Source organism: Chinchilla lanigera, unplaced genomic scaffold, assembly GCF_000276665.1.
Source record: "Chinchilla lanigera isolate Chin_1 unplaced genomic scaffold, ChiLan1.0 scaffold00045, whole genome shotgun sequence".
NCBI lineage: Eukaryota > Metazoa > Chordata > Mammalia > Rodentia > Chinchillidae > Chinchilla > Chinchilla lanigera.
In genome coordinates, this window is record NW_004955446.1 from 18,837,023 (window position 1) to 18,862,814 (window position 25,792).

General features: G+C 36.7%; 1 protein-coding gene across 2 annotated transcripts; it reads left to right on the forward strand.

The window, feature by feature from the left end:
- The first annotated feature begins 465 nt into the window (after positions 1-465).
- Positions 466-25,374, forward strand: LOC102003916 (chromosome unknown open reading frame, human C5orf34). 2 transcript variants are annotated; one of them, XM_005392741.2, is made up of 13 exons: positions 466-836; positions 4,495-4,726; positions 4,971-5,060; positions 7,821-8,452; positions 10,718-10,819; positions 11,807-11,930; positions 15,178-15,269; positions 15,817-15,886; positions 16,775-16,945; positions 17,567-17,661; positions 19,448-19,546; positions 24,195-24,235; positions 25,010-25,374. In XM_005392741.2, the coding sequence occupies exons 2-13, from the start codon at positions 4,532-4,534 to the stop codon at positions 25,183-25,185; spliced, it is 1,887 nt and encodes a 628-aa protein (XP_005392798.1). In that variant the 5' UTR covers positions 466-836; positions 4,495-4,531; the 3' UTR covers positions 25,186-25,374. The 2 variants fall into 2 exon arrangements, with proteins under 2 accessions (XP_005392798.1, XP_005392797.1); XM_005392740.2 differs by having other exon boundaries at positions 730-819.
- Positions 25,375-25,792: the final 418 nt, after the last annotated feature.

Sequence of the window (25,792 nt, forward strand, 5' to 3'; positions counted from 1 at the left end):
AATCTCTAGTCCTCACCCTAACCCCCCAGCCGCGAAAACTGAGCCAGTTTCCCCGCTTCTCAGTAACTTACACCTAGCAGGGTCTCTAAAGATATTTGTTTAATGGTAATAAAGAGTTGGAAGGCATATTTTCCGGTACCACATTCAGGAAAGTTCTCTGTAGCCACGAGTTTACCTGTTCTTTAAACAGCGTTACTGAAGTGTAATTGTGTAGGTTATTTAATCCATTCCTGTCTTTCTTGGCTGGACTGTTACAAGGCTGGTCACAACAAGTTAGTTACCAGATCCCAGCGCTTCCCAGTGGGTACCGGAAGTAAAGGCAGACCGGTGCCGACACATTCTCATCCGGTCCTCTCCTCCAGCTTTCCCACATGCTCTTTGCAGCGACGCGAGCGGAGCTCGGCCCGGGGTAGAGGGGCGGGACTTCCGGCTTGCTTGTTTCCGGAGACGCGAAGCCTCTCGCCAGGGCGGGGAGGTTTGAACTGCTTCTTTTGTTTTCTCTCATTGGGCGCCGCTGTACGTGGTGCTGTTCTGTCCAGACTGGGCCAGCCTCTCAGCCGAAACATTCTTCCTGTGGCCCTGTTTCTCTGCGGTTGTGATTTTGTTCCATCATCGGGAAACGTAACTGTTGGTAATTTGTCAAATTCAGAAAATAACCCTGGAGAAGCAGTCGTGGAAAGGCGCGGACGCCACGGTTTCCAGCACTTTGCGGGACTAAAACTCAGAGGCCATTGATTGGCCTCCTCCGCAACTTCGTAGCGCAACTGCTGCGTGAGCGAAAGACCTTTAGTTGTTTGGATGAGCCCTTTCTGTAACCAGGTACCGTGTTTTGAAAAGTGAGTTTCCCACCAGTGTCAAGAGGAAAATTTGTGGCTAACACGCTGACCAAACAAACGTCCTGGGTGTTGAGAACACAGATAAGATACAAGGCAGGGGAGATGAAGCTGGGAGTGAGGGTTGGGGCTGTATGATTTTCGTTGATATGCCAGGAACTTTAGGTACCGCCCTAATTCCTGTGTATGCCTGATTACTTAAAATTATTATCGATTAAAACATACCAGTTATACTTATGGTAAAGCTATTTTTAAAACAAAAGCAAAAAAAACTAAGACTAAGGTAGAGACGTTTTCCCAATTTGGAATCAGAAAATAAGGAATTTTTCACGTATATAGAGGCATCCATTTTTTTTCTTGAAATACCGGGTAGACGGGTCTGAAATATGTTTGTGTGTAACAGAAATATATTATCGTTTATTTCTATGATTATTTAGTGCCATTTAACAAGTACTTAAGTAAGTGATGTAAAGCAGTTGGTATAGTATGACTTGTGGAAAGTTACCTGTGCAGCAGTACTAGAGATGCATCAGAGAGAGAAGAAACTGGAGAAGTAACCTAGACAGTTGCAAGATTTGATAGGAGAGTAAGGAAAAAAGGGATAAAGACAGCCAAGTTGAAGAGAAACTTACAAAATTAACAAGATTTGTTACATGGAAATGGAGGAAACACTGAGAACTTAAATACATATTGCTATCATTGACTACTAACATTGCGATTCCACTATTTCTAATTGTGAATGCAAGAGAAGCTAGAATTTTAAAATTTATTCATTTATTTTTTGATCATTGAATGAATACTTATTGCCTAGTACTATTTTTAGATCCCAGAGATACATATATAAGACAGATAAGGTCCCTGCTGTTGAGTCAAAACAGTGGAATTAACTGTACATAATAAAATATTAAGTATGTATATACATATCATACGTTTTTGATTTTTTTGTCTTTTTGAGACAGGGTCTCACTATGCAGTTCAGGCTGGCCTTGAGCTCACTTTGTAGCCCAGGCTAGTCTTGAACTCGCAGTGATCCTCCTGCCTCAGCCTCCTGAATGCTAGGATTACAGGTGTGTGCCACCATTCCCAGCGTTCATATATTTATATAGATTATATATTTAAATATATACACATACTTAAGTTACAGGGAATAAGTTTTTTTGCACTGAAGTTGCGTACATTAATCCAAAAAGACAAAAAGCAAGTAAAGATTTAATAGTGATCAATTCTTTTTTTGTTTGTTTTTTGTTTCTTTCTCTTTTTTTTTTTTTTTTTTTGGTCTTTTTTTGAGACAGGGTCTCATTCTGCAGTTCAGGCTGGCCTTGAGCTCAGTTTGTGGCCCAGGCTGGTCTTGAACTCGCAAGGATCCTCCTGCCTCAGCCTCCCGAGTGCTGGGATTACAGGTGTGTGCCACCACGCCGGCCAATAGTGATCAATTCTATGAAGAAAAAGATGAAATAGAATAAATGATTAGATGATTGGGAGCAACTTTTAACTTGGTGGTCCAGCCAGGCCTTTTGAGACCCTCATAATGATAAAGAAAAGTGATATGATAAGTTCAGGAAAGGACAAACTAGGCAGAAAGAATGGTACAAAGATTGAGATGAGAACTTGTTTAAAGGACATTTAAAATGCCAGAGTGAATAAAAGGTCCTGAACAAGGGGAAGGGAACGGAGTTGAGAGATGATGTGTACATATAGATATGGCTAGATTGTATGACCTATGTAAGGCTATGATTAGGAGTTTGGATTTTATTCTAAGTGCAAATGGAAGGTATTGGTGGGTTTTAAGGCAAGGAGTAATAGATCTGGTTTTTATTTTTAAAGATCTCTTTGACTATTTAGATTGGATTAGATTGGTATTTAGATTGGATTTTTGAGGGAAGAGAGAAGAGTGAGAAAGTGAAGCTGAGTGTGGTGTCACACGCCTGTGATCCCAGAACTCAGGAGGCTAAGGCAGGAGGATCATTGCCAGCCTGGACAACAAAGTGAGTTCAAGGTCAGCCAAAACTGCATTGTGAAACCCTGTCTCAAAAAAGACACAACAACAGAACAAAACAAAAAGTGAAAGTGAAATTAGAAGGTACAGAAGTCTGCTTTTGGTGGGGGTAGTTTAAGTTCCATTTTAGTCGTAGTGGATTTGATTTACCTGTGGAACAGGGACATGAAAAGAAACCTAGCAGGCTAGGAGTCAGGATACTGAATGTTCTGAAAAGAGGTCAGGTAGATTTAGAGGTCTCTAAAGAAAGAAAATAAAATTATGTGAGTCTCCTTAGGAGAGACCATATGATTATTTACTTATATCCAGACGTTCCACAAAAGACTATAGGCCATATCACATACAGCTGATTACATGCACTGAAAGGGGGGAGATTAAAAGAAACAAGGTGAGGCCTAACAGTAACATGAGTGTTTACAATAAGAAGAGATGAAATGGAGACTAAGATCAGGTCTTGAAGAATCCCTAATTTAAGGTAATTAAGTGAAAGATAAAAAACAAGTAGACAGAAGAAATCTTTAGCAGCCCAAAATGGGAAATGGGCATTGGGTGGGGACAGAGAGTTGGCATGCGGGGAAAAGTAGATAATGTGGTCACAGGTTGACCAGGCCTAGTAGGATTCAGAAGACATTGGTGGCCTCTGTGAAATAATGTCAGTAGAGAAGTAAACAAGAAAGCTGATTGCAGTGGATTGAAAATTGATAGAAAAAGCAGACAGTGAAAGTTTTACTACTCCAGAGGTTTATCAGTAGGAAATGAGGTAAACTGGGGAAGTGTTATCTGTGGAAAGTTATTTTTTTTACAGGTGCAATTTGATCAGCTGGATAGTAAAAGGAGATAATATAGAAGAAGTGGGATTAGTTTTAGGAAGGAACGAAAACATTTCATAATCTTTATTGAGCCCTTACGAGGTGACTTTCATGACATTCGCAGTGCTGGGCATTTGTATGTATTTTCTCAGCAGTCCTGCTGCTACCCCTGTTTATTAATGTAGAAGCATCGCAAGGTCCTGGCTAGTAAGTGGTAGAGTGAGTGAAGCTCAGCTCTCTACTTCTCCTACTCTTGTATGAAGAGCATACGTGAAGATAGAGTCAAATTAAATACAGGAGATGAGGAATCTAAGACACTTGGCGATTAATTAAACTCTTCAGTAATGACATGCACCTACTTCCTTAATCCACGCTAGGGACAAGAATCTAGGTGTTTGGATTTTTCAGTGATCTCTTCTCTTAGCCCCAATAATTAACTTTGGCTTGCCTTTTGCGTGTATTTATTACAGATGTTTTGCTGCATTTGTATTATAATAGTGTAATTTGCTTGTTATTTGAAATGAGATCCTCAGCATATAATTTACAAAACTGAAAGTTCAAAAGTAGTAAAGCTACAAAAATTATAGACAGCTATAAGTTTGTGAGCTGTCTTCTCCTTCCAGGCTGTGTTCCTACATTAGAATAAAGTGCTAGGGTTAAATAAGGCATTTTGTTAAAAATGATCATTTTAGATCCTTTAAGTATTTATAGCGAGGTTACTTTTCCTCCAATATAAGTACATACAGTGGCAGTATGTTTTTACTTAATGTCATTAGAAAATGCTCCCATTTATTTTGACAGGACTTTTGTGTGTTAAAAGAACTGTTTGTACCATTGTATTTTTCATTTCCTTCAGTCTTTACCTTGGGAGGACATAATTGTACCCTTCTGTAATGGCAGCTGAAGTGCGCATGGTACTTTATGCAGATGATTCAGTGCAAGTACAGTATGTTGACGGTTCCAAACTGCAGCTCTCTCCCTGTGGCTCTGAATTTTTATTTGAAAAGTCGCCTCCTCTTTCAGCACATCCTTTAAAACAACCAGAAAGAATTCGTCAAAGGACACATTTCGTTATCAGCAATTACCGAGTAAGTAATGTCACACAAACTACTTTTTGAATACTAAATATTGTCCACAGGGGCTAGAATATGAAAAGTAATTTGCATTCTGGATTACTGTCATTCTATGTGATTTTCAATTTTTTTTTTTTTTTTGGTACTGAAAAACTCAGGACCTTTCCCTTGCCAGGCAGGTGCTTGTGCCACTTAGCTATATCCCCGGCCCCAAATCATTTTATATTTTTAAGGTGACATTTTACATTTCTTTTTATAGAAGCAACTTCAGCATGCACTAGATTTTCGAAACTCTTCAGCTACTTGCCCATTTTTATCTGAAAGCATCATACCTTCTGAAAGAAAAAAGGTAAGTTTTTAAAGCTTCATTTTTGTAAGTAATATTGAGAATAGGTAATTATAAATATATAGTTTAACATTTAGTCTCCCCTGACCCCCACCACATGGATACTCGGGAAAAGACACATGGTGTAGAGGGTATAGACCTATATATTTCACCTAAGGCCGTGGAAGTTACATAGTCCATATCCCTGCCATTTTCTTTATAGCCAAGTATTATTACTTTTCAGATTGGTGACTTTTTCATTCTCAGAAATCTCAAAATTAAGAAACCTTTAAGTGCTTTCATAACTTATTTAGTTATATTTTATAGTAGGAATATGTAATTATAGGTCTAAAAATTTTATTCTTTAGCTTAAATTTTATTTTGCATTGAGGAATAATAATGTTAACTGTCATTTATTGAGAGTTTACTATGTGCCAAACACTAAGATCACATTGAAAATATTGGTGTTACAGTATGGAAGGCTACCTGCTGTCAGAATGAATGTCCAACCTACCAAAACTGGTATATTGGGTGGATATCAACCCTTTTTTATAGGTGAGGAAACTGTCTCAGAGAATATACCTGACTGGCCTATGGAAATTTTCTAAATAGCAAAGTTAGAATTTGAGCCCTGTCTATATAAATCTGAATTTTTCTTTTCTTTTTTTTGTACTGGAGATCTAACCCAGGGCCTGACACATGGTAGGCAGTGTGCTACCTTTGAGCCACATCCCTGGTTCAATTATGTCTTTTAATTATTGCTTGCTTCTTTTCCAATGCTGCCACAGTGCTTGCTTGCCTCCTGAATAATAGTCTATTATATTGTGACAAAGGAGTAATAAGAAGTTGTAAGATATAACCTAACCTGGTGGGATTTTTTTCCATTGTGGCTTTTAAGTAACATTATTAATTGAAATTGTATAGCTTGCTTTTGGTGCTACAAAATTAAGGCCTTATTGTTTAGTTTATTTTTAAAATTAAATTTTTTTTTTTTTACAGTCCTAGAGATTGAACCCACAGCCTTTTTTTTTTAAATTAGTTAAGTTAAATTGTTAAATTTAGTTAAGTTAAATTAGTTAACTAAATTTAAATTAGTTAAATTGGTATGTTTTAGATATACATAATGATCGCATTCATCATAGGGAAATTGTACCTGTATATGATATAATTTGTTTCCTTTTTTTCCCCCCATCCCTCTAACCTTCCCTTCAACCCCTCTTCCCCTTCTTATTTACAAAAGTGTTGTTTCTATTTTTTCTTTCTTTTCTCATCATTTTTTTTCTTTTCCTTTCCTTCCTTTCCACCTCCCCCATCCCTAGTTCCCCTTCCCATTGGAACATTTTCTTCCTATTTTATAATATCTATTACTCATTTTGGTCCTTGTTTACATTTTTGGTTTCTCACACTAGTAACAATGTGTGAACCCAGGGCCTTTACCCTGAGCAATATCTCCAGCCAATCCCCTGCCTCATTTTTTGTTGTTGTTTGTTTGTTTGAAAGGAGGTCTTTCTAAATTGCTCAGGGTGGACTTGAACTTGTGATCCTACTGCCTGAGCCTCCCAGAATGGTGGGATTATAAGCATACACCGCTACACCCACTAAAATTAAGATTATGGAAATTGAAATGTTAAAATATTGACTAAAATACTACTAGCAAACATTACTGTTTATATCTTACATAAAAAACACAGCTGGTGATGTTACTTGTTATGAGTTTGTTTGATGTTTTACCTTTGAATATTTTCATCTTTTTAAAATTGTCCTTGGGGGCTGGGGATTTAGCTCAGCGGCACAGCGCCTGCCTAGCAAGCGCAAGGTCGCGAGTTCGATTCTCGGTACCGGGGAAAAAAAATAAATAAATAAAATAAAAATAAAATTGTCCTTTAAGCCACCTGGGATTTATTTTAGTTTATGGTATCTCAAGTGCTATCTAGGATGGGTATTTTATATATGTTATTTTTTTAGTCCATGTGATAACCCTTCAAGGTAGTATTTCCTAAAGGCTGTTCAATAACTTCAGTACCGTTTACTAAATAATCCTCTTGGGCTGGGGTGTAGCTCAGTAGTAGAATTTTTGCCTAGTAGTGAGTGCCAGCCCTAGGTTCAATCCGTAGTACTGAGAAAAAGAGAGCGAGGGAAGAAATAAAATCATTCTCTTTTCCCCCTTGCTTTGAAAAATATGTTATCCTATATAATGTTTTAAGATATAATGGAGTCTGCTGGTCATGGTGGTGCATGCCTGTAATCCTAACATACGGGAGGCTGATGCAGGAGGTTCACTGCAAGTTTGAGGCCAGCCTAGGGTACAAAGTGAGTTTGAGGCCAGCCTGAACTGCAGAGTGAGACACTGTCTCAAAAAAAAAAAAAAAAAAAAAAAAAAAAAAGATATAATGGAGTCCTATGCTGGTCTTGTATCATTTAAGCTCTGAATGCTTTTAATAGAGTATATTGCCATGCAGGTCCTCCCTTGTTTCTGTTTTCTTTCAGAGTACATTTTTAGTGTGAGGAGTGTGCAAACCCTGTTTATTTGTAATTCATGGTACGTTCTAAACCAAAATATGTTAGGTACTAAATATCATCATGTGTTCTTTTTATTTCTTTCATTTTGTGTGTTTTAAATCTCTCTTTCTAAGAGAGATTATATTATCAAATATTCTCTGGAAAGCTATTTATAAGCTCCCTTTTTTATTCTCTTTAGGGAGCAAAAACACAATGCTTAACTATCCAAAGTATGGAGAAATTGGACTGTCTTACTCACTGTGTCTTTTTCCTTCTGCAATTCAGCGTATCTTCGTTGATACCTCAGAAGTGAGATGGCCCAGCCATGAAGCAGATGACAGTATGATAAGTATGGAGCATGGCACCGTGAAGATAACATCTGTAGATGGTCACGCATACCTTTGCCTGCCCAAATCTCAGCATGAGTTTACAGTACATTTTTTGTGTAAAATTAGCCAGAAGCCAAGAGTATTGTCAGAAATAAACAAACAAGCTCCAAAAGATAAACCAGTTGAAAAAGCCAGCAAAATCTCTGGAAGTTTATCAGGCCAAAGACTAAAGAATAAAGAAAATGAACTTTTTTGCCAGATCTTGAAATCCAAAGAACCTTTAGAGAAGACGAGTTGTGCAAATGAAACTGAGGGGAGAGCAGAGCCCCCTTTGTCTGGTACAAATCACACCTGTGTGTACACGTGGGTAAAGCAGTGCTGGTCTGTGGCCTGCTGTCCAGAGGAGTGGAAATACCCTTTGTCTTTAGCACTTCGTTTGCATAGTAAAGTTAATGGTGTGCCTAAAATTGATCCAGATATCACCACAAGTAGAGTTTTAACTTCTCATGTTTCAGAGGAAAGAAGAAAAGAGGTTTCTGTCCTTCCAAAGGCCCTGTTACTTAGCTGTCCTTACCCACACCTGCACAGGTAATAGAAGAATGGATTATTGGTCATCAAGTTTTTGTAAGGACCGGTCTGACCTCAGCATATTTTTTTTTCTAAATCATCTGACACAATTCATAAGGAAGATTCACTTAACTCACCCAAATCTTTGCTTTAAACAAGTAGTGAGTAATCTCCCTAGTAAAGATATCACTTGTTTCTTACTCTCTTTCCATGCATTGAATGTTTTGGAGAAGCTAACTTCACACTAGATGCTTGTTAAGCACTGTCACTGCCTTCTAGCAATGTAGAGTCCAGTGAAGGCCACTGTCTGTATGTGTGCTGAGGGATTGGACAGAAGTGGCTTTCTGGGAAAAAGCCAGAAGGAGCATCTGCTGCTGCTCAGTGGACATGGTGACCTGCATTTCAGGGGCACGGGTTTGACAAAGTTATAATCATGAATTCTTTCTTTCATACCTGTCCTCAGAGGTTGGTTTACTGACTAAATATGTCCATTTTTCAAAAAGTGTAAACAGGTCAAGGCTCTCAGTGGCTAAACCTTATACCTCCATTAAGAGATGAATAATTTAATAGTTATAGACTTGTAACATGAGCTTTGTATAAATATTGCAGGAATACTAGCTAAGCGAAACTATTTACATGACAGATACTGTTGTAATTGACCTAGTTGATCTCATAGTAACCTCATGAAGTATTATTATCTTCTTTTTTTATAGAGGAATTTGAGACCCAGAAATGTTAATAACTTGATTTTTTTGGTTGTACTTTGGTTGATCCTGAAGCCAGGGTCTTTGCATTGAGCTATATTCCCACCCTTTTTTATTTCTTTGAGACAGGGTCTTGCTGAGTCACTAGTTGCCTGGGCTGGGCTTGAATTTATGGTCTGATCCTCCTACTTCACCCTCCCAGAGTACTGGGATTACAGGCATGCTCCACCATGCCTGGCACAAATGTTAGTAACTTGAGCACAGTTACATACGAGACTTGTGCAGTTGAAATTCCAACCCAGATAGTCTCTAAGTACACATTTGTATTTTAGAACAAAATATGAGAACGATTTTTCAGGCTTATCATGGTTATCTACTGTACTTAAACTTGGAAAATGCAGGATTATGAGTATGTGGCAAAAGAAATTTCATGCCTCTATTTTTTAAAAAATATAATTTTTATTAAATTAAATATAGTTACATGTTTGCCATAGTGATCACATTCATCGTGGGGGGTTGGTACAGGTACTCAACACACCTCAGTTCGTTTTATGTCCCCTCCTTTGCCTTGCCCTCCCCACTTCCTCCATCTCTTGGTCCCCTTCCATTTGCAAAGGCTCTACCTCCCTGTTTCCCATTACCCATCTTTTAACAGAGATTTCATGCTTCTAAATCAATAACTTGTCACCGGCTTTAGGTTGAAACTCACTGCCCTTAATGTAGTTTAACACATCTGCCATGATCTGGTCACTTCCTAGGTCTGTGAACAACTGTCATTGCTCTTGTCCTTGTTTCTCAATTCTTCTTAAACTGGATGTCTTGCAGTCCTTAAAATGCTGCCTCAGGCTTTTTCACCAATGCATCTGTTTTTTGGTTTTCAGGAGCATTCTCCCTTGATATCTCTAAACTGGCTAATCTGGCTCATTTCTAGGTCTCAGCTGAAGCCTCACTTTAGAGTAGTTTTCTGAAAGAGCGTGGGAAAATTAGGTATTTATATAAGTCCACAGCATTCAGTACCTCCCCTTTACAGTCAATGGGTACTATTTAACATGCATGTCAAGTAGGAATCTCCACTGAGGGCAAGAGCCATGCCTGCTTTTGAGTGTTATATCCTCAGTGTGTGTATCCAGTGCTAGCACACTATGAATATTTCAGTTAGTATTTGTTTTAATTCAGGCTGTATTTTAAAGATTAGTAAAACAGTTTATGTAATTGTGCTGGAACCCAACAATGAGACTGAAATACTGAAATACTGAAAAAAGTACTTGTCTACTCCAAGTCTAACTGGTTACCTCTTGTTTTAAAATTCATTTATACATTTTGATTTTTGTTTTGTTTTGAGACAGGGTCTTGTTATGTAGTTCAGGCTTGCCTTGAACACGCAGCATTCCTGCCTCTGTCTCCTATGATTACAGGTGTGCACTACCTTGCCTGGTTACTCATGTACTTCTGTATTTTATTTTTCTGTGATATAATGAGTTAAGCAAGAAATACATGTTATAGTGGTACTATTTTGTTGGCTTTTATAAAGGCAATTATTCTGAGCAGCTGCAATTAATAGCCTGCATTTTGTCCTTCACAGGTGGAAGTTTTGTGATACTCTTTTACAGACACCATCTGATGAAGAAGAATATTCTTATCCTGAACTAGTGAAAGTGGTTTGGTATAAGGGTGTTACATATAGGTAAGGGCACCTGTATTGGAGAAGGGCTGGGACTAGCCCTACAGAAAGACTCTCAAAAGAGGACACGGTTTTGCTCTTGTCAGCTGTGCTCCTGTGTTTCATCTTGAATCTTATAGGTCTCAAAACTAATATTATTACTGTGCACAGAGGTCTTGTGACTCACATTAACCATCTTTATAAGACTTAAGTTGCAATTCTAAAGCCAGTGGAGGGTCAATGTTGCTAGTGAATATAATATTCGTATCAGTTATGTGTCAAAAGAACTACTTGTTTGAATTAGTCACATCACCAGATTTACTGATCTATCTCATCTATTGAGTATAGAAGTAGAGAAGATATCCAGTACCCTAAGGAAGATTTTTAGCTTTCGTTCAAAGCAGATAGTCATTGAATGGGTTCTCTGGGCCAGCACTACTCCATAAATACAGTGTGTGTATCTCTAGTGACTGCAGTGGTATTGGTGGATTGAGAATTTCACTTACATGAATAATGCTGCAAGAACACTGCTGAGATTTTTTTGTTTTGCTGGAGAGAGGCTCTGCTCTCTCTTTCCTGCATGAAAACTCATCCCTTTCTGACAACATAGTCTTCATATATATTCCAATAAAGTTAATGTGACTTCAGTTTTTACACATATACACAATACCTTCGTTGTAGCTGGCTACTCCAGGTATAACTGATCACCTGCTTTTGGTGCTACCACCTTGCACAGTGATTATCTCATCCATCAGATACTGGTTATGTGTTGTGTTTAACTTAAATGCAATAGACAAGTGTTGCAATACAAATGCAATAGACATAGCTTTGGGGACTGTTTATGTGCCAGCCCCTGTGACTAGCAGCGGGGTTACCAGTGAGGTTAACATCTAAGAGGGTGATAAGATACCTGATTTCCAGAAACTCTGAGCTTAGTTGTTAAAATAAAAACACAAACTACTGCTCTGTGTTCTGTTTATCCTTTACAAAAAAGTTATGTCTTCTCCTTAGGCTTACCCATAAAAATGTGAACTCAATAGAGATTTATCCTGGAGACGGATCTGTTTTAAAATCAGAAGGAGCTTATTTGGGGAACTATTTTACATATTATTCCTATCGAGAAGGAACAGAAGAGGTAAGCCAACTATGAGATCCCAACTCAAGAAGAGTCTTCTAAATTCTTTTTAAATTCAGATATATATGGGGAATTTGCTCTTTATATAACATTGCTTCCTGCTCTCTTGTTTGGAGAATTAATGTCATCTTTTAGTATTGGCATCTAGTTAATTATTAAACATTGAAACTTACTGTATTCCACTGTTATCTGTTAGCCTAAGCAATTCATGTTTAAATCAGAAGCTACATTTTTTTTTTCATAGAATGCATTAATATAAAAATCCAAAACCAGAAGCATTACTTTGAGTCAATATACAACTTTGGATTAATATTTGCACATTCAGAAGCACATTGTCTCCTACCATATAATTGTATATTTTAAGTACCTCTTTATATACTGTATATAACTCTGTTGTTCAAAACACTAACACATGTTACATTTACCAGCATGCAGTGATAATACTAATAAGATTTAAGTTGTTTACTACTACTTTGACATTTGATGTCCCTGCTTTTATAGCAATTGCCATAATATCACACTACTTTGCTTTGTAGGTTAGAACAGAATAAATGTGTTCTCCCTGCATTGCAGACTGGAGTACTTAAGTAATAAGATTATAGCATCACTGGGAGAAGAATTTAAAATGGAGTGACCTTGTTTTTAAACTAGGGAAAATTTCCATCATGCAAAAGTAGAAAGACAAATGTAACGGATCCCTAGGTATCCATTACCCACTTGTACTTCCCCTTGCCTCTTCCACTCCCTATTTATTTTTAAGTAAATCCCAAATTTTACTCATAAATATTTCAGTATGTATTGGAGCAGATCCCCTGTTGAAATGTATTTCTAGGAAAATGTTCATTCATTTATGAAGCATTAATTGAACACTTACTCTTCAGCAGGCATTCTGACAAGTAGTGGGAATGCTGAAAATGAAAAATTCCTGCCCTCAAAGAGTTCACAGTCTAGTGAGCAGTCAAACAAGAAAATAAGTTTGTGACCAAGTAATGTATGTAAGTGTGTGAGTGCATGTAGTGCAGGAGACAAGCACACAGGGTGGGTATTCAAGTCACACTGCTGACTGCTGTATATAAGGGAGTTTGCACAGTGGCAAGATAAATGTAGTACATCTTCATGGAGCTTCAGTATTGCTCAGCGCTTTCAGGAGGGAGTGATAATTTTTATATGGAGGCAAATGTATGGAGTAGAAGCATGAACTTTTGGGATAAAACACAAGACTTCCTACCAACTGCTTGACTGCTTTAGGCTTCATTGTTAGACCTGTGGGTCCAACACTTTTTCACTTTTTTCCGTCTGCTTTGGTGAAAAGATTTAGAAACAATTGACTTTTTGGGATAAATTTGCTTCTTTAGCCTATATGCCAAAATCAATTCCAGCTGCATTAAATAATTAAATGTAAGAAACCAAACTTTATAATTGTTAGAAGAAAATATAGCTGTGCATGGTGACACACATCTGTAACCTCAGCACTTGGGAGGTTGAGGCAAGAGGATTGCCATGAGTTTGAGGCCAGCCTGGGCTACATAGTGAGACCCTGTTTCAAAAAAAAGAGGAGGAGGGAGGAGGAGAAGAAGGAGGAAGAGAAGGGGGAGAGGGAGAGGGAGGAAAAGGAGTGGGAGGAAGAAAAGGAGAAGAAGAAGAAATATGTCTTTGGTCAAGGGAAGCCTTCTTAAGAACAATAAAGAAAAACAGCTTAAGGTTAGACAAGCTTGAAATTTTCAAGTTTTTGTTAAGTTTTAAATATTTAAAGCTTCTGCCTGGCACACGCCTGTAATCCCAGCACTCTGGGAGGCTGAGGCAGGAGGATTGGTGCGAGTTCGAGACCAACCTGGGCTACAAAGTGAGCTCAAGGCCCGCCTGAACTGCATAGCGAGACCCTGTCTCAAAAAGACCAAAGGAAAAAAAAAAAAAAGAAAGAAAGGAACATTTAAAGCTTCTGTCAAATTCAAATAAAAAAGGCAGACAAAGGTCTAGAAGAAAATGTTTCATACTAAATCAGTAATAAAGACCCACCCCCCAAAAAAATCTCTAATAGTAAAAGGAGTGAAGGATATAAAGAGGCAATATAAAATTTTCAAAATCCTATAATATTTGACCGTCTTATAATGTTTAGCTTTACTACTTGCATCAGGGAAATGCAAATAAAATAATAATTGACATAATAGTTTTCACCTATTAAAATTATCAAAAATTTAAAAAGATAATATCTACTGCTTTCATAGTGTCGGTTGAAGGGCAAATTGCTTCAGCCTTCTTAGAGGACAATTCGATAACATCAAGTAAAACTGATCAGAAATTCTGCTTTAAAAAGTTTGCAAAACTTCACACTATTGCAGTTAGTAAGAATCAAACTTACAGCATGCATCTGGTTCTATCTGATTTTGAAGCCCATCTTCTTTCCCTGATGGGTAAAGCCCATCTCCTTTACCTCTATGGTTAGAATCAGATCTGTACTACCTCTTGTCTGCAGTTTCCTTATCTAGAAACAGGTGTGAACAGGTCTCACTTCAGAATTATTTTGAGGATTAAATGGAATAATCCATAAAGTACATGGCATAGTACCTGTTGCACACTCCATACATGTTAGCTGTTGCTGTTATGTATTTATTGTGAACACAGCTTTGGACCTTCTAGGATTACCTAAAGAAGAAATCAGGAAGTCAGAAGAAAAGACTAGAGACAGAGTCCTGGGAAACCCTAACAGGTCTGAGAAAGAACAAATTTAGAAAGAACAACAAAATAACATTTAAAAAAACATTCACAAACCTGAGCCTGTAAATAATACTGTCTTTCACAAAGTATAGCAATAGTTGTTCTCTTAATAAAATGTAACAAAATGATTTAAATGAATATATGTATGTATATATTCATTTAAAATAGTGACTTTTAAACCTTTGTAGCTTTTTTTAAAGGAAAGCAGGTGGCTTATGTGATAAATTTCCTGCTAATTTGTGAAAATTAGTTTGGTTGCCATATAGTTGAAGTATAAGCAAGATTTAAATTGGACAATAAGTTACAAGCTACTAGAAGGTAACTTTTCAGTGTGTATAGCATTCGATACGTTAAATTGATAGGACGGTGGGAAGGGATAGTGAAATATCATTAAAATACACAAGTTTTATGGGCTTTAGATTGTTATAGTAACTCTTACCTTGTCATTATGTAAATACATATTTTAACAAAAAAGTTAATCAGGACCAAAATTTATTACTAATGAGATTTTTCATTTTAAACTAATTTTCAGAGAGAAGAGAAAACTTATTCAGTGAATAACCTTCCTCCAGATAGACCAGGAGGTCTGTTCTCTGTATGTTCTCTGATTAAGCAGGCAACCAGGTAATCTCTTCACATTCAGCTGAACCAAATAGTATATACCTGAAAAACTTGATGCATTTTCTTGTAGTTCAGGATAGGATTAGGAATTGATAGTAGCTGAGTGCAATGGCACATGCCTATAATCCCTCCTATCTCTGCAAGGCTGAGATAGGAGGATCTCAAATTCTAGTCAACCCTAGGCAGCTTCACAGTTTAGTGAGACTTGGTCTCAAGAAATTAAAAAGAAGGATGGGAATGTAGTCAGTGTGAAGGCTGTGGACTCAATCCCCAGTCTAAAAAGCACTTGGAAATTCTCTCTCTGGAGTCGTTTCATTGTCAAAGGTTAGAAGAATAGCTTTCCCTAGCTGAGATTAGCACAGAGGGAAACAAAAGTAGTTCCCGTCAGAGGCTTGCGGAGTCTTGGAAGAAAAGGGTTCCCAAGGTTTCCAGTCGATCTCAGTGGAAATGAGTGACTTGCCACATAAAATGTTACACAGCGTTGAGCACAGATTACCGGCATTGGGATATGTTATTTGCAAATGTTTAATGAGTGCTTTCATGTTAACAGAATTCTTCAACATTGTGCCAAGATGAAGCTTTCTCTAAGCCATAACTATCGTATATGCTGCTGGAAAATGGTATATTAAAATTTTTTCAAAAGCAAAATTTTGAAAATTGTTTTATTTGTGTGCATATTGCTGAGTTAAAATTGCTTTCATCTAAGTGATACAAGAACGTCTGTAACATTAATATTGGTTTATTCAGAATAATATTCACCTAATAGACAGACAATGAAAAATAAGGCCTTCATGTTCACACTTTCCCTTCCCTGTCCCCTCTCCTTCCCTCCCCTTCCCTTATGTTGCGCTTTTATTGCTTACAGTGGTCCTCTCTTCATGTTATGCTTTGGTTGCACATAGTTTTCCTCATTGTATATATATCTGTACTCCTGTGCTAGTAAGTGAACCCAGAACCTCTCAAATGCTGAGCTCTCCCAGCCCATTGTATTTAATTTTCTTTTTTTTTTTTGGTTTTTTTTCCCGGTACCAGGAATCGAACTCCTGACCTTGCGCTTGCCAGGCAAGTGCTGTGCCGCTGAGCTAAATCTCCATCCCCATCTATTTAATTTTCAATGGAGGGGAAAACAGAATTCATTAGATTTAAAGTATGTCTAATTTTTACCTACTTTTTATGTAATGTTCAAAGTTAAACATTAGCTTTATAAACATTAATACTTAATCTGCTTATAAAATACTGTCTTGTTATCCATTTCTGAAAAAGTTAAACCTAAGAATTCTATAACAGGGGCTGGGGATTTAGCTCAGTGGCATGTGTCTGCCTGGCAAGTGCAAGGTCGTGAGTTTGATTCCTGGTACCAGACGAAAACCAGAAAAAAAAAAAAAAAAGAATTCTGCAATACTAAACTGGATAAGAATCTGAAGTTGCCTCTGAATTTATTAAGATTAATTTAAATTTTTGTTAATAGACAACTTTATTTCTTGTTAATTTTATTTATTTGGTTTTAGCTACCTGGGATAAAGGACAGCAATATACTGCCTTTACTTTTGAAAGAGTCACTCATATCCAATGTGGGAAGATTTCTTGCCTACTCTGATAACAAAATACATGCTATCTTTTTAGATGGCACCACTTTAACTTTGAACTGGAATTTCAGCTCTTCTGTTGAAAAAAGACAGGTTAGTATACTTCAGAATGAAATCTATTTTTTATGTGTAGTAAGGTTTATTGGATCATTTTTTAACTGACACAAAAATTATATGGAGTACCATGTGATGTTTTGGCACAGTATATATTGTAATGTTCATATTAGGATACATACACCTATCTTCTCAAACATCATGTTTGTGCTGAAAATATTCAAAATCCTATCTTCAGGTTTTTTTGGAAATGTACAGTACATTATCTGTAACTGTAGCCTCTTATCTGTGGTCAGAAATACATTTTTGTTGGTTATTTTTCTGTGGAAAACAACGAAGACAATAAAGTACCACAATATCTCAAATTATTTTTCAAGTATAAAATCTGTCAAGTGGCTTTACTGATTTCATTGGATTTCCCATCAAAAATCAGAACAATGTGACAAATAGTCATTTGTATAAAGATAACTTACTGTAGTAAGATGGGCATTTTTATTTTCTTTGACAATTACCTATATGAGTGGTAGTTAATTAATAGCCATATCAAAATAACTTTTTAATGAATCATCCACTTTTTAAATTGGTAAGTCAAAAAAGGTTGATTGTTTTTGTTTTCAGTGTTGGCATGATAAAACTTACCTTCCCTCCTTTCTTCCTAAGGTAAATCAAGGTCTCAGCCTAGGTTGGTGTAGGTTAACCTTTCCTGATGGACAAGATCATTTAATTCAAATTGAACATCCTGGACCATATGAAAGGTACTAAAAAGCAATTCTTTTTAACGTTGTTTATATGGTATGGTGCATGCCTAGCATGCACAGCTATGGGTTTGATCTCAGCTCTGGCCACCAGAAAATGTTTCATATTTTGACAGAAGCGGCATTATAAACATTATTTAAATGTTACATATTTTAATTTTTTCCGTGTGGATAATGTGAATGAAGTAATTTGATCAGGGTCCAAAGTTTTCAGTTCTACTGGTGTTTAGCACAATTAAATAAGTCAGGTCAGCTTTAAACATTTCCTTGTATTCAAACTGATATGTGATACAGACATGATCACATATGATACAGCCTACAGAGACTGGACTGTGGTCAGATATGTTAGCCAGTTAATTAATCCTGATCCCCTAAACAATTTTAAGTAAGGTTTGCAACCACAAATAACTAAAATTATATGTATTTCTAGAAAGTGATAAAAATCAAATGAAATTAGTAGCTGATAATTCTTAAAAGGGTAAAGCTGCTTAAAATCAGTTTTTATGAATATGCTTCTCTTTTGGTTTATGTAATTTTCTGTGTAGTAATTCTACTTGTGGTAGTCTTAACATTTTTGAAATTTTACTTGATGTTCACATAAGCACTGCTTGTTTTACTTCCTGGATTTATTTTTCTGTTGGCTTTTTGTTTGTTTGTTTGGTTGGTTGGTTGGTTTTTTTTTTCTTGAGACAAGGTCTCACTATGTAGTTCAGGCTGGACTTGAACTCACTGTGTAGCCCAGGCTGGCCTCAAACTCCTAGCAGTCCTGCTGCCTCAGCCTTCTGAGTGCTGGGAATATGTTGGTCTTTATTGCTTTTAGGTCTAAATGCTCTAACATTCAATTGCTATTTTGAATAATTTATCTCAAAAAGATAGTTTCTTTACCAAGTATTACTGTTTATTTCAGCTAGTTACTTTAGATAATTCATTAAATTCCATGCTTTTTTATATATGCAGTCATATATAATCATAAATACGTATATATGTATGTACAGTGTATACATTAATGGGTGTTTTCTGATTTAAATTTAATAAGAAATGCACACAGTCTGAGGTGTGATGACATTTTCATGATAAAACTTAAGAAAACTCATTTTACTTTGAAAAACTAAAAGTAGAATTTAGATATTTGAATTTGATCTTTAAATGAAATCTAAATATCACTTTTAACTCTTAAGTGTCATCTTTATTAATCACAGATGTGAGTAAATCATTGTAGTCTTGATTTTTTTTTCTTTTGTCTTTTTGAGACAGGGTCTCGCTGTACAGTTCAGGCCGGCTGTGAGCTCACTTTGTGGCCCAGGCTGGGCTTGAACTTGCAGCGATCCTCCTGCCTCAGCCTTCTGAGTGCTGAGATTACAGGCATGCGCCACCACTCCCAGTGTATTCTTGATGAATAATGAAAAAAGCTTGTCTTTTGTGTCTAATGAAAAGGTTTTAGAAAATTACCCAGTAAAAAAAAAAAAAAAGAAAATTACCCAGTAAATGCCTCACTTAAATTTTTTTTATCTTTTTTTTCCCAAATTGTCTTATTGCCGTTCTACTTTTATTATACTTATAGAATGAATACAGTTCATTTTCATGTTTCTTTTTTATTTATTTATTTATTTTGGTGTTTTTGAGACAGTGTTTCACTGTGCAGTTTAGGCTGGGTTTGAACTCACTTTATAGTCCAGGCTGGCCTTGAACTTGTGGCAAGCCTCCTGCCTTAGCCTCCTGAGTGCTGAGATTATAGGTATGTGCCACCATGCCTGGTTTCACATTTCTTTTAATGTGTTCTTTCTAGATATGTGACAGTAGTAACATCATGGTGCAGAGGACTCACTCAGACAAATCCAAGAGAGATGATCACACATCCTTCATCTTCTGTTCTTGAAGAAAATTGGTATTTACGTTTCTTTAATCTGTGTACAAGAGTCAACTAATATTTAAATATTCCAGTTTCAAATGGCAAACTGAAACTTTTTTCCAAAAAAACTTTTAGCTTAAAAATATTTTACTTCTATATTTATAATACCATAAGCTTGAAAATAATTTATTTCTAGGGTTTTTTTGGTACCAGGAATCAAACTCACAACCTTGCCCAGGCAGGCGCTATGCCACTGAGTTATATCCCTGGCCCTATTTCTAATCAAATACCTAATTTGTTATATTTAATCACATGTCATCTGAAGGGCACAAAACTGCATTGAAAATTTTATATCAAAATGAACAGTTTGTATAATGAATTCAAAACTTTATCAAAAAATTTAAAGGGGATTCTTAAAATTTTGGAACATTGAAGAAAAAATGTTGACTGTGTTAGTTTTCCATTGCTGTGATAAAATACCTGGGAAAACTAACATAAGATAAAAAGATTTATTTGACTCACAGTTTCAGAGGTCAGTTCCATGGTTAGCTGGCTCCATTGCTTTTATGTCTGTAGGCATGCAGTACCATCATAGAGGAAGGGTGTAGTGTGGTGGAGAAGAGCTGCTCACTTCATGGGAGCCGGGCAGCACAGGTAGCAAGAGAGCCAGAGAGCTGGGGCTGGTTGGCTTTCTCCTGCTTTTGTTCCATCTGGGCCTGCACCCTACTGGGTGATGCCTACCACAATCGGGGCAGCTCTTTCCCATTGATTTGCTGTCCCACATATCAGTAGTCTCTGGAAGTACTCTCATACACAACCCAAGAAGTGGCTTTACTAATTTCCTAGGTGTTTCTCAGCCTTAATCAAGTTGACAATCAAAATTAACCATCACATTGACTAACAAAAGCTTTCTGAAATTGCCTTTTAAATAATTTCTGTCTTATTATTATCCCCCCTTCCCTACCCATTTACTGGCAAGTTGACAGATCAGGCAAGTATTGTAGTCTTTCCTGTGTACTTCTCAGTGTTCAGAGGACTAGGACTGAGCTTCAAAGAAATATGTTGAAAAAATAAGCCTGTGGAGATGGTGAAAAGATAATTTTTATGAAACAGATGCTGTTAGGGAATAGTATGAGTTCTGATGGATAGGAATGATTCTTGATGCCATCAGACTTGATGGCAATACAAGTTCCTAACTGGAACAAATCTAATCAGGAAGAAAACTCAACAGGAAGAAGGCTCATTTGAAAGATTAATATTACTGACAGTATAATCTGAATATATTGGAAAGGATACCAGGAAAAATTTAGAAACCTTTTAATGCAAATTGTGAGATGACCTTGTAGCAGAACATACCCCTGGCCCCCAGCCAGTTTACTTCAGTTTGTTAGTTGCCCAGGTAATAGTTCCTATTCCAGATCCAGTTGCTCCTGTCTCTTAGAAATGGCTGGTCACTGTGATGCACATTTTATAAACCAATCCCCAATTGACAGGCCATTCTGCCTCTGTACTTCCTGCTTGCTTAGCCAGTATAAGCCCTAGATCACCAGAGATCAGGGCCTGATGGGTGATCCCCATCAGTGCCTGTCAACATAAATCTGCCTACAAATCCTAGGTGTCATTTCGGTGTTTCTGCTTGCCGGATAACCTACCAGTGTGGTTAAAAAAGTAAACATTAAGCTTGATTCTTTTTTTTTTTTTTTTAACTTTAAAGTTCATAAAAAAACAATAAAAATGATACAGAATTTTAAAACAAGATGATAGGAAATTGACAATGGTTATAATACTGCATATTGTTATATTCAAAGTAGTTGCTCAGATTACCAGACATAGGCATGTAAGATTGATCAAACAATATAAGCACTAACTGTTGCTTCCAGTGAATTAACAGAAATTAGTAGTACAATTATCTTAGCTATCTTGTATATATAAAGCTTGATTCCTTTTAAAAAATTATTTAATTTTTTTATTTATACATGTTTGCAGTACATAATGATTACAGTTGTCACAGGGAATTGGTATATGTACATAACATGCCTTGTTTTTATATCCTCTCCCTCCCCAGCCCATCTCATGGTTCCCTACCCATTTGCAAGAGATCTATTTCCCTGTTTCCTATTATCTATCTTTTATTTTGATCTTTAAATTATTTATACTTTGGGTTTCTTATATAAGAGAAACTGCAATATTTAAGCTTTGTGTGTCTGATTTATTTCACTTAATGTTTTGTCTCAAGGTGCAGCCATTTTCCTGTAAATAACTCAAATTTTCTCTTTGTGGCAGAGTAGTTCTCCACTGTGTATAAGTACCACATTTCCTATATCCATTCATCTGTTGACATACAGGTCACTTCCAAGACTTAGCTATTATGAGTTATGCCTCTATAAATGGGTATGTATGTATTACTTTAATACAGTCTCTTTAACTCTTTTGAGAAGATATCTGGAAGTGAAATAACTTGGTTCAATTAACCCTCTTATCACCTTTTCTGAAGTTACAAGTCCAATCAATATGTATTGAGTATCTCAAGTATCTAAGGATCCAACTTTCCAACGTCTCATCCGTCAGCTGTAGCCTGTTTGGGGAAAATTACTTGAGTAGATAACAAAAAACAGTTGGGAAGAAAGGGAAATTTTACATGGCTATAAAACTAATCAATATTGCTCAGCTGGTAAGGTTTGTAAAATGCCAGTTTCTTTACATGAAAGCTCAAAGAGGACAACTGTCAAGACATACTGAGTAGTGAAAGTGCAGATTGGTGATCACTGCTGTGACTGGAAGGAAGAAAAGCAGAGAGGTGAGATAAGGACTCAGGTCTCCACTGTGATTTGTCTTGTTTAAGAGAGTAGGTTGAAAGAAGTTGTGCAGTAAACAGCTACTTAAATTGTACTGCAGTTAACTTCTCCGTCTCATTCACCATTATTAGCTTATTGATTCAATTTTTAAAAAGCAGTGTTAGTCAGTGAGTACAGAACCCCGCACCTGGGAGGCTGAAGTAGGAGGATTGCAACTTAAAAGGTGTTTTGCAATGACAAAGAATTAGTAGGATTTAGAGGAAGTCATCTCCAATTTCTTTTCCCTGGATGCTAAAAATATGAGAAATGTCTTTTTTCATTCACTATCTGTCTTAGTTTTCTCTTGTTGCTGAGAAGAAATACCTGACTCCCAGGAGGAAAGGCTTATTTGGCTTACAGTTCATAGACATTTCAGTCCATAGTTGGCTGGCTTCAAGGCAGGTTGGCACATGGCAGGAGGGCATCACAGAGAAGAAACAGTGCATTGCAGGCAGAAGACAGCAAAAACAAGCAATGGACATTAGCAGTTTTTTTCTGCTCCTTTTATATTCTATCTAGGCTACACGGATAGGGTGTTGTCAATCCAATCAGTGTACTGATTTAATAATCATACACCTTTAATCCTAGTACTTTAATCCTAGCAATGCACCATGAATCAGTTACACACTCTAAATTCTGTCACCTCTGAAAAAGCCCCACCCACTGCATGAGGCTTTGATGGGACATCTAGACACAAGTCATAACCCCATCCATAGGCTGGAATACAAGGGACAAACAGTGCAAGTTGACAAGAGGTGCACCTCATCCATTGTAGTAGAACCAATCAAGGATATAAATTGCTTTCCCTTATGGAAAAGACGTTTCTAGTGTTTTTAGAAAGATGTCATCATGTTTCGTAGCAGTAGTAAAGATACAGTATATGTCTTGGTTACTTTTTTCTCGCTGCTGGGACAAAATACCTGACGCCCAAAATTAAGGAAGGAAAGGTTTATTTCGCTTACAGTTCATGGAAGTTTTAATCCATACTTGGCAGGATTATAAAGCAGAGTCGCACGTGGCAGAGGGCTGCATCTCAGGGCGGCAGCACACACTAACCCGCAAGCACTCACCAGGGCGGAGTGGAGGAGGAATGCCCCCAAGCAGCTTCTTCTTCTCCCTTACATATGCAAACTATCCACCCCAGGGTGGGTGTAGCTCTCACCCCCACAATCATTCAATTCTAATAGCCTGCCCGTGGGCCGCAGGAGGTTTTGGGGGGACACACAGACAAAAACCATAACAGTATAGTTGTATGGCACAATCAGTGTATGAGTATCAGAAAGCTATAGCTCAAGATAAGACATTACAAATAAGCATGTAATTAACAGTGCCACAAAAATTCAAGAAAAGAGAGATCATTTCTGTAAAAGCACAGAAGGGATGGGATTTTATTAGGTTTTAAAGTCTGAGTAAACTAGGGTGGAAAGTAGCTGGTGTGCCAGGTAGGTACCTAAGGAAAGTCCATTACCTTCAAATATCCTTACTTGATTTCAAAGTCCTTGTCGTGGGGACTTTTATTAATTTACCTTTAAAAGCTCCCAGTAAATATCAGTTGAACCAAGTTGATTTGTTGCTAATTAAATCAAATAGAAAGAGAATTCTTAACTTCTGTATTCTTTCATTTAAAATCCTAACCTTTATTTAAACAAAAAAAGTCAAGTGTTACTTGAAATTTGAAGCCTGCTGTGGCGCCCTGCACCTGTGATCCCTGTACACTGGGACACCCAAGCAAGAGGATAAAAAGTTTGACTTGGCAAGAGCCTGTCTCCAAACAACAAAAACCAGACACCAGTTTGTGAATAGAAAAGAATGAGACAGCTAGCATAAACTTACTTTCATTTCTTGTACAGGTCTGTTGCTTCTGAACTTGAAAAGATACAGAAGTTTAATTGTATCCTGAGAAAGTATTGTCCTCCTTTGGATTTAAATTTGGCAAAGAATGGTGAACTTGGGTTAAGATCTCCTGTGAAGACTCTTTCACTTATGTATTATTCTGAAATATCTGTGAAGGCTTATCTCTTTTTCTTTATAAAACCTTTCGTTCTGTACATCCTCACCCTATTTATCTAAATTTGTTTTCTTGTGGTTTTTCCAAAATCTTACTCAAATGATAAAGTAGTTCAGTAAAAAGGGACAGGTTTTGTTTCACTCCACATCTTTTTTAAATTAAAAGACACCACACAGATTGCTTATAGTTTTATCGTCCTTACTCTTGTTCCTTTTTATTCTCATAACACTTCTGTTTAAGTGAAGAACATTAAGCAATGTTAAACCTGGCATGGTGACCTGGGCCTGTAATCCCAGCACTGGAGAGACTTGAGGCAGAAGGAGGGTCACTATGAGTTCAAGGCCAGCCTAAACTACATAGTGAGATTCTGTCTCAAAAAACCAAGAAAAAGAGGTTACTGAGATTATAATTCTTTTATTTCCTTCCTACTGTCTCTCTTCCATCCAAATACTTATGTACATATTCTTTCTTGCTCCATTATACTGTAATGATATTCATCTATGGGTAGACTCCATAAATTCTGAAGTCCAAACTCTATTCCAAATCCAAGACATCTTCCTTAAAATTGATAATATTTTAATATGAAAGCTAGGTTTTTAGAAAATAAAAACACTTATATAATGAAAAATATGAGGGAAGATTCCTTAACTAACTCAGTACTACTGGAGAATAGTGGTGTCCTAAACTACACTTCAAGCAAGAAAAATGAATCATCTTCTGATTCTTCAGAAAAGCTGTTAGAAGTTAATGAAAAGAGAGTATCAGTGGCATTGAAAAAAACTTCTGAAATCCTTCAGGATATTGACTGCCTTCTATCAAACTCCAAAAAATGAAAGACGGGATAATTACAATATGTTATTAAATTTAAGAGGTGTGTTTCAAGTTAATGTTGTAAAATTACAAGTCAAGAAATTGCATATATTCTATATAGTGGTTAAGAATTGACATTTAATCATAATTGTATTTTACCTAATATAAACTCATAAACTATATATTAATAAAGAACTATTATGAAATTGTAACAGCTTATTTCATTTCTTCAGATTTATGAGAACAAACATAAAATTATAAATTTTTGCTGTTGTATGTTGTGGAACATCCACTATTAGTCTTCAAGTTTATTTTTTGAGTATGCATAATTGTGTATTTGACAATTTTCTGTTTAGTCTTTATGCTCCAGAGCTATGAAAAGAATTGGATCTCAAAAAAGAAACTGATCAACATCCATATTCCAAGCTAAGTAAGGATCAAAGAATTCAACAATTGTTTTATTTGAAATACGTATTTTCATTACTTTTCAACATATGAAAACATTTATACTGCAGAATGTGAAATTGAGAAATGAGCTTACTGAAAAATGCTGTGTGGGATGCATAAAACTGCACATTTAAAAAGACGTCGTGGGGCTGGGGATTTAGCTCAGCGGCACAGTGCCTGCCT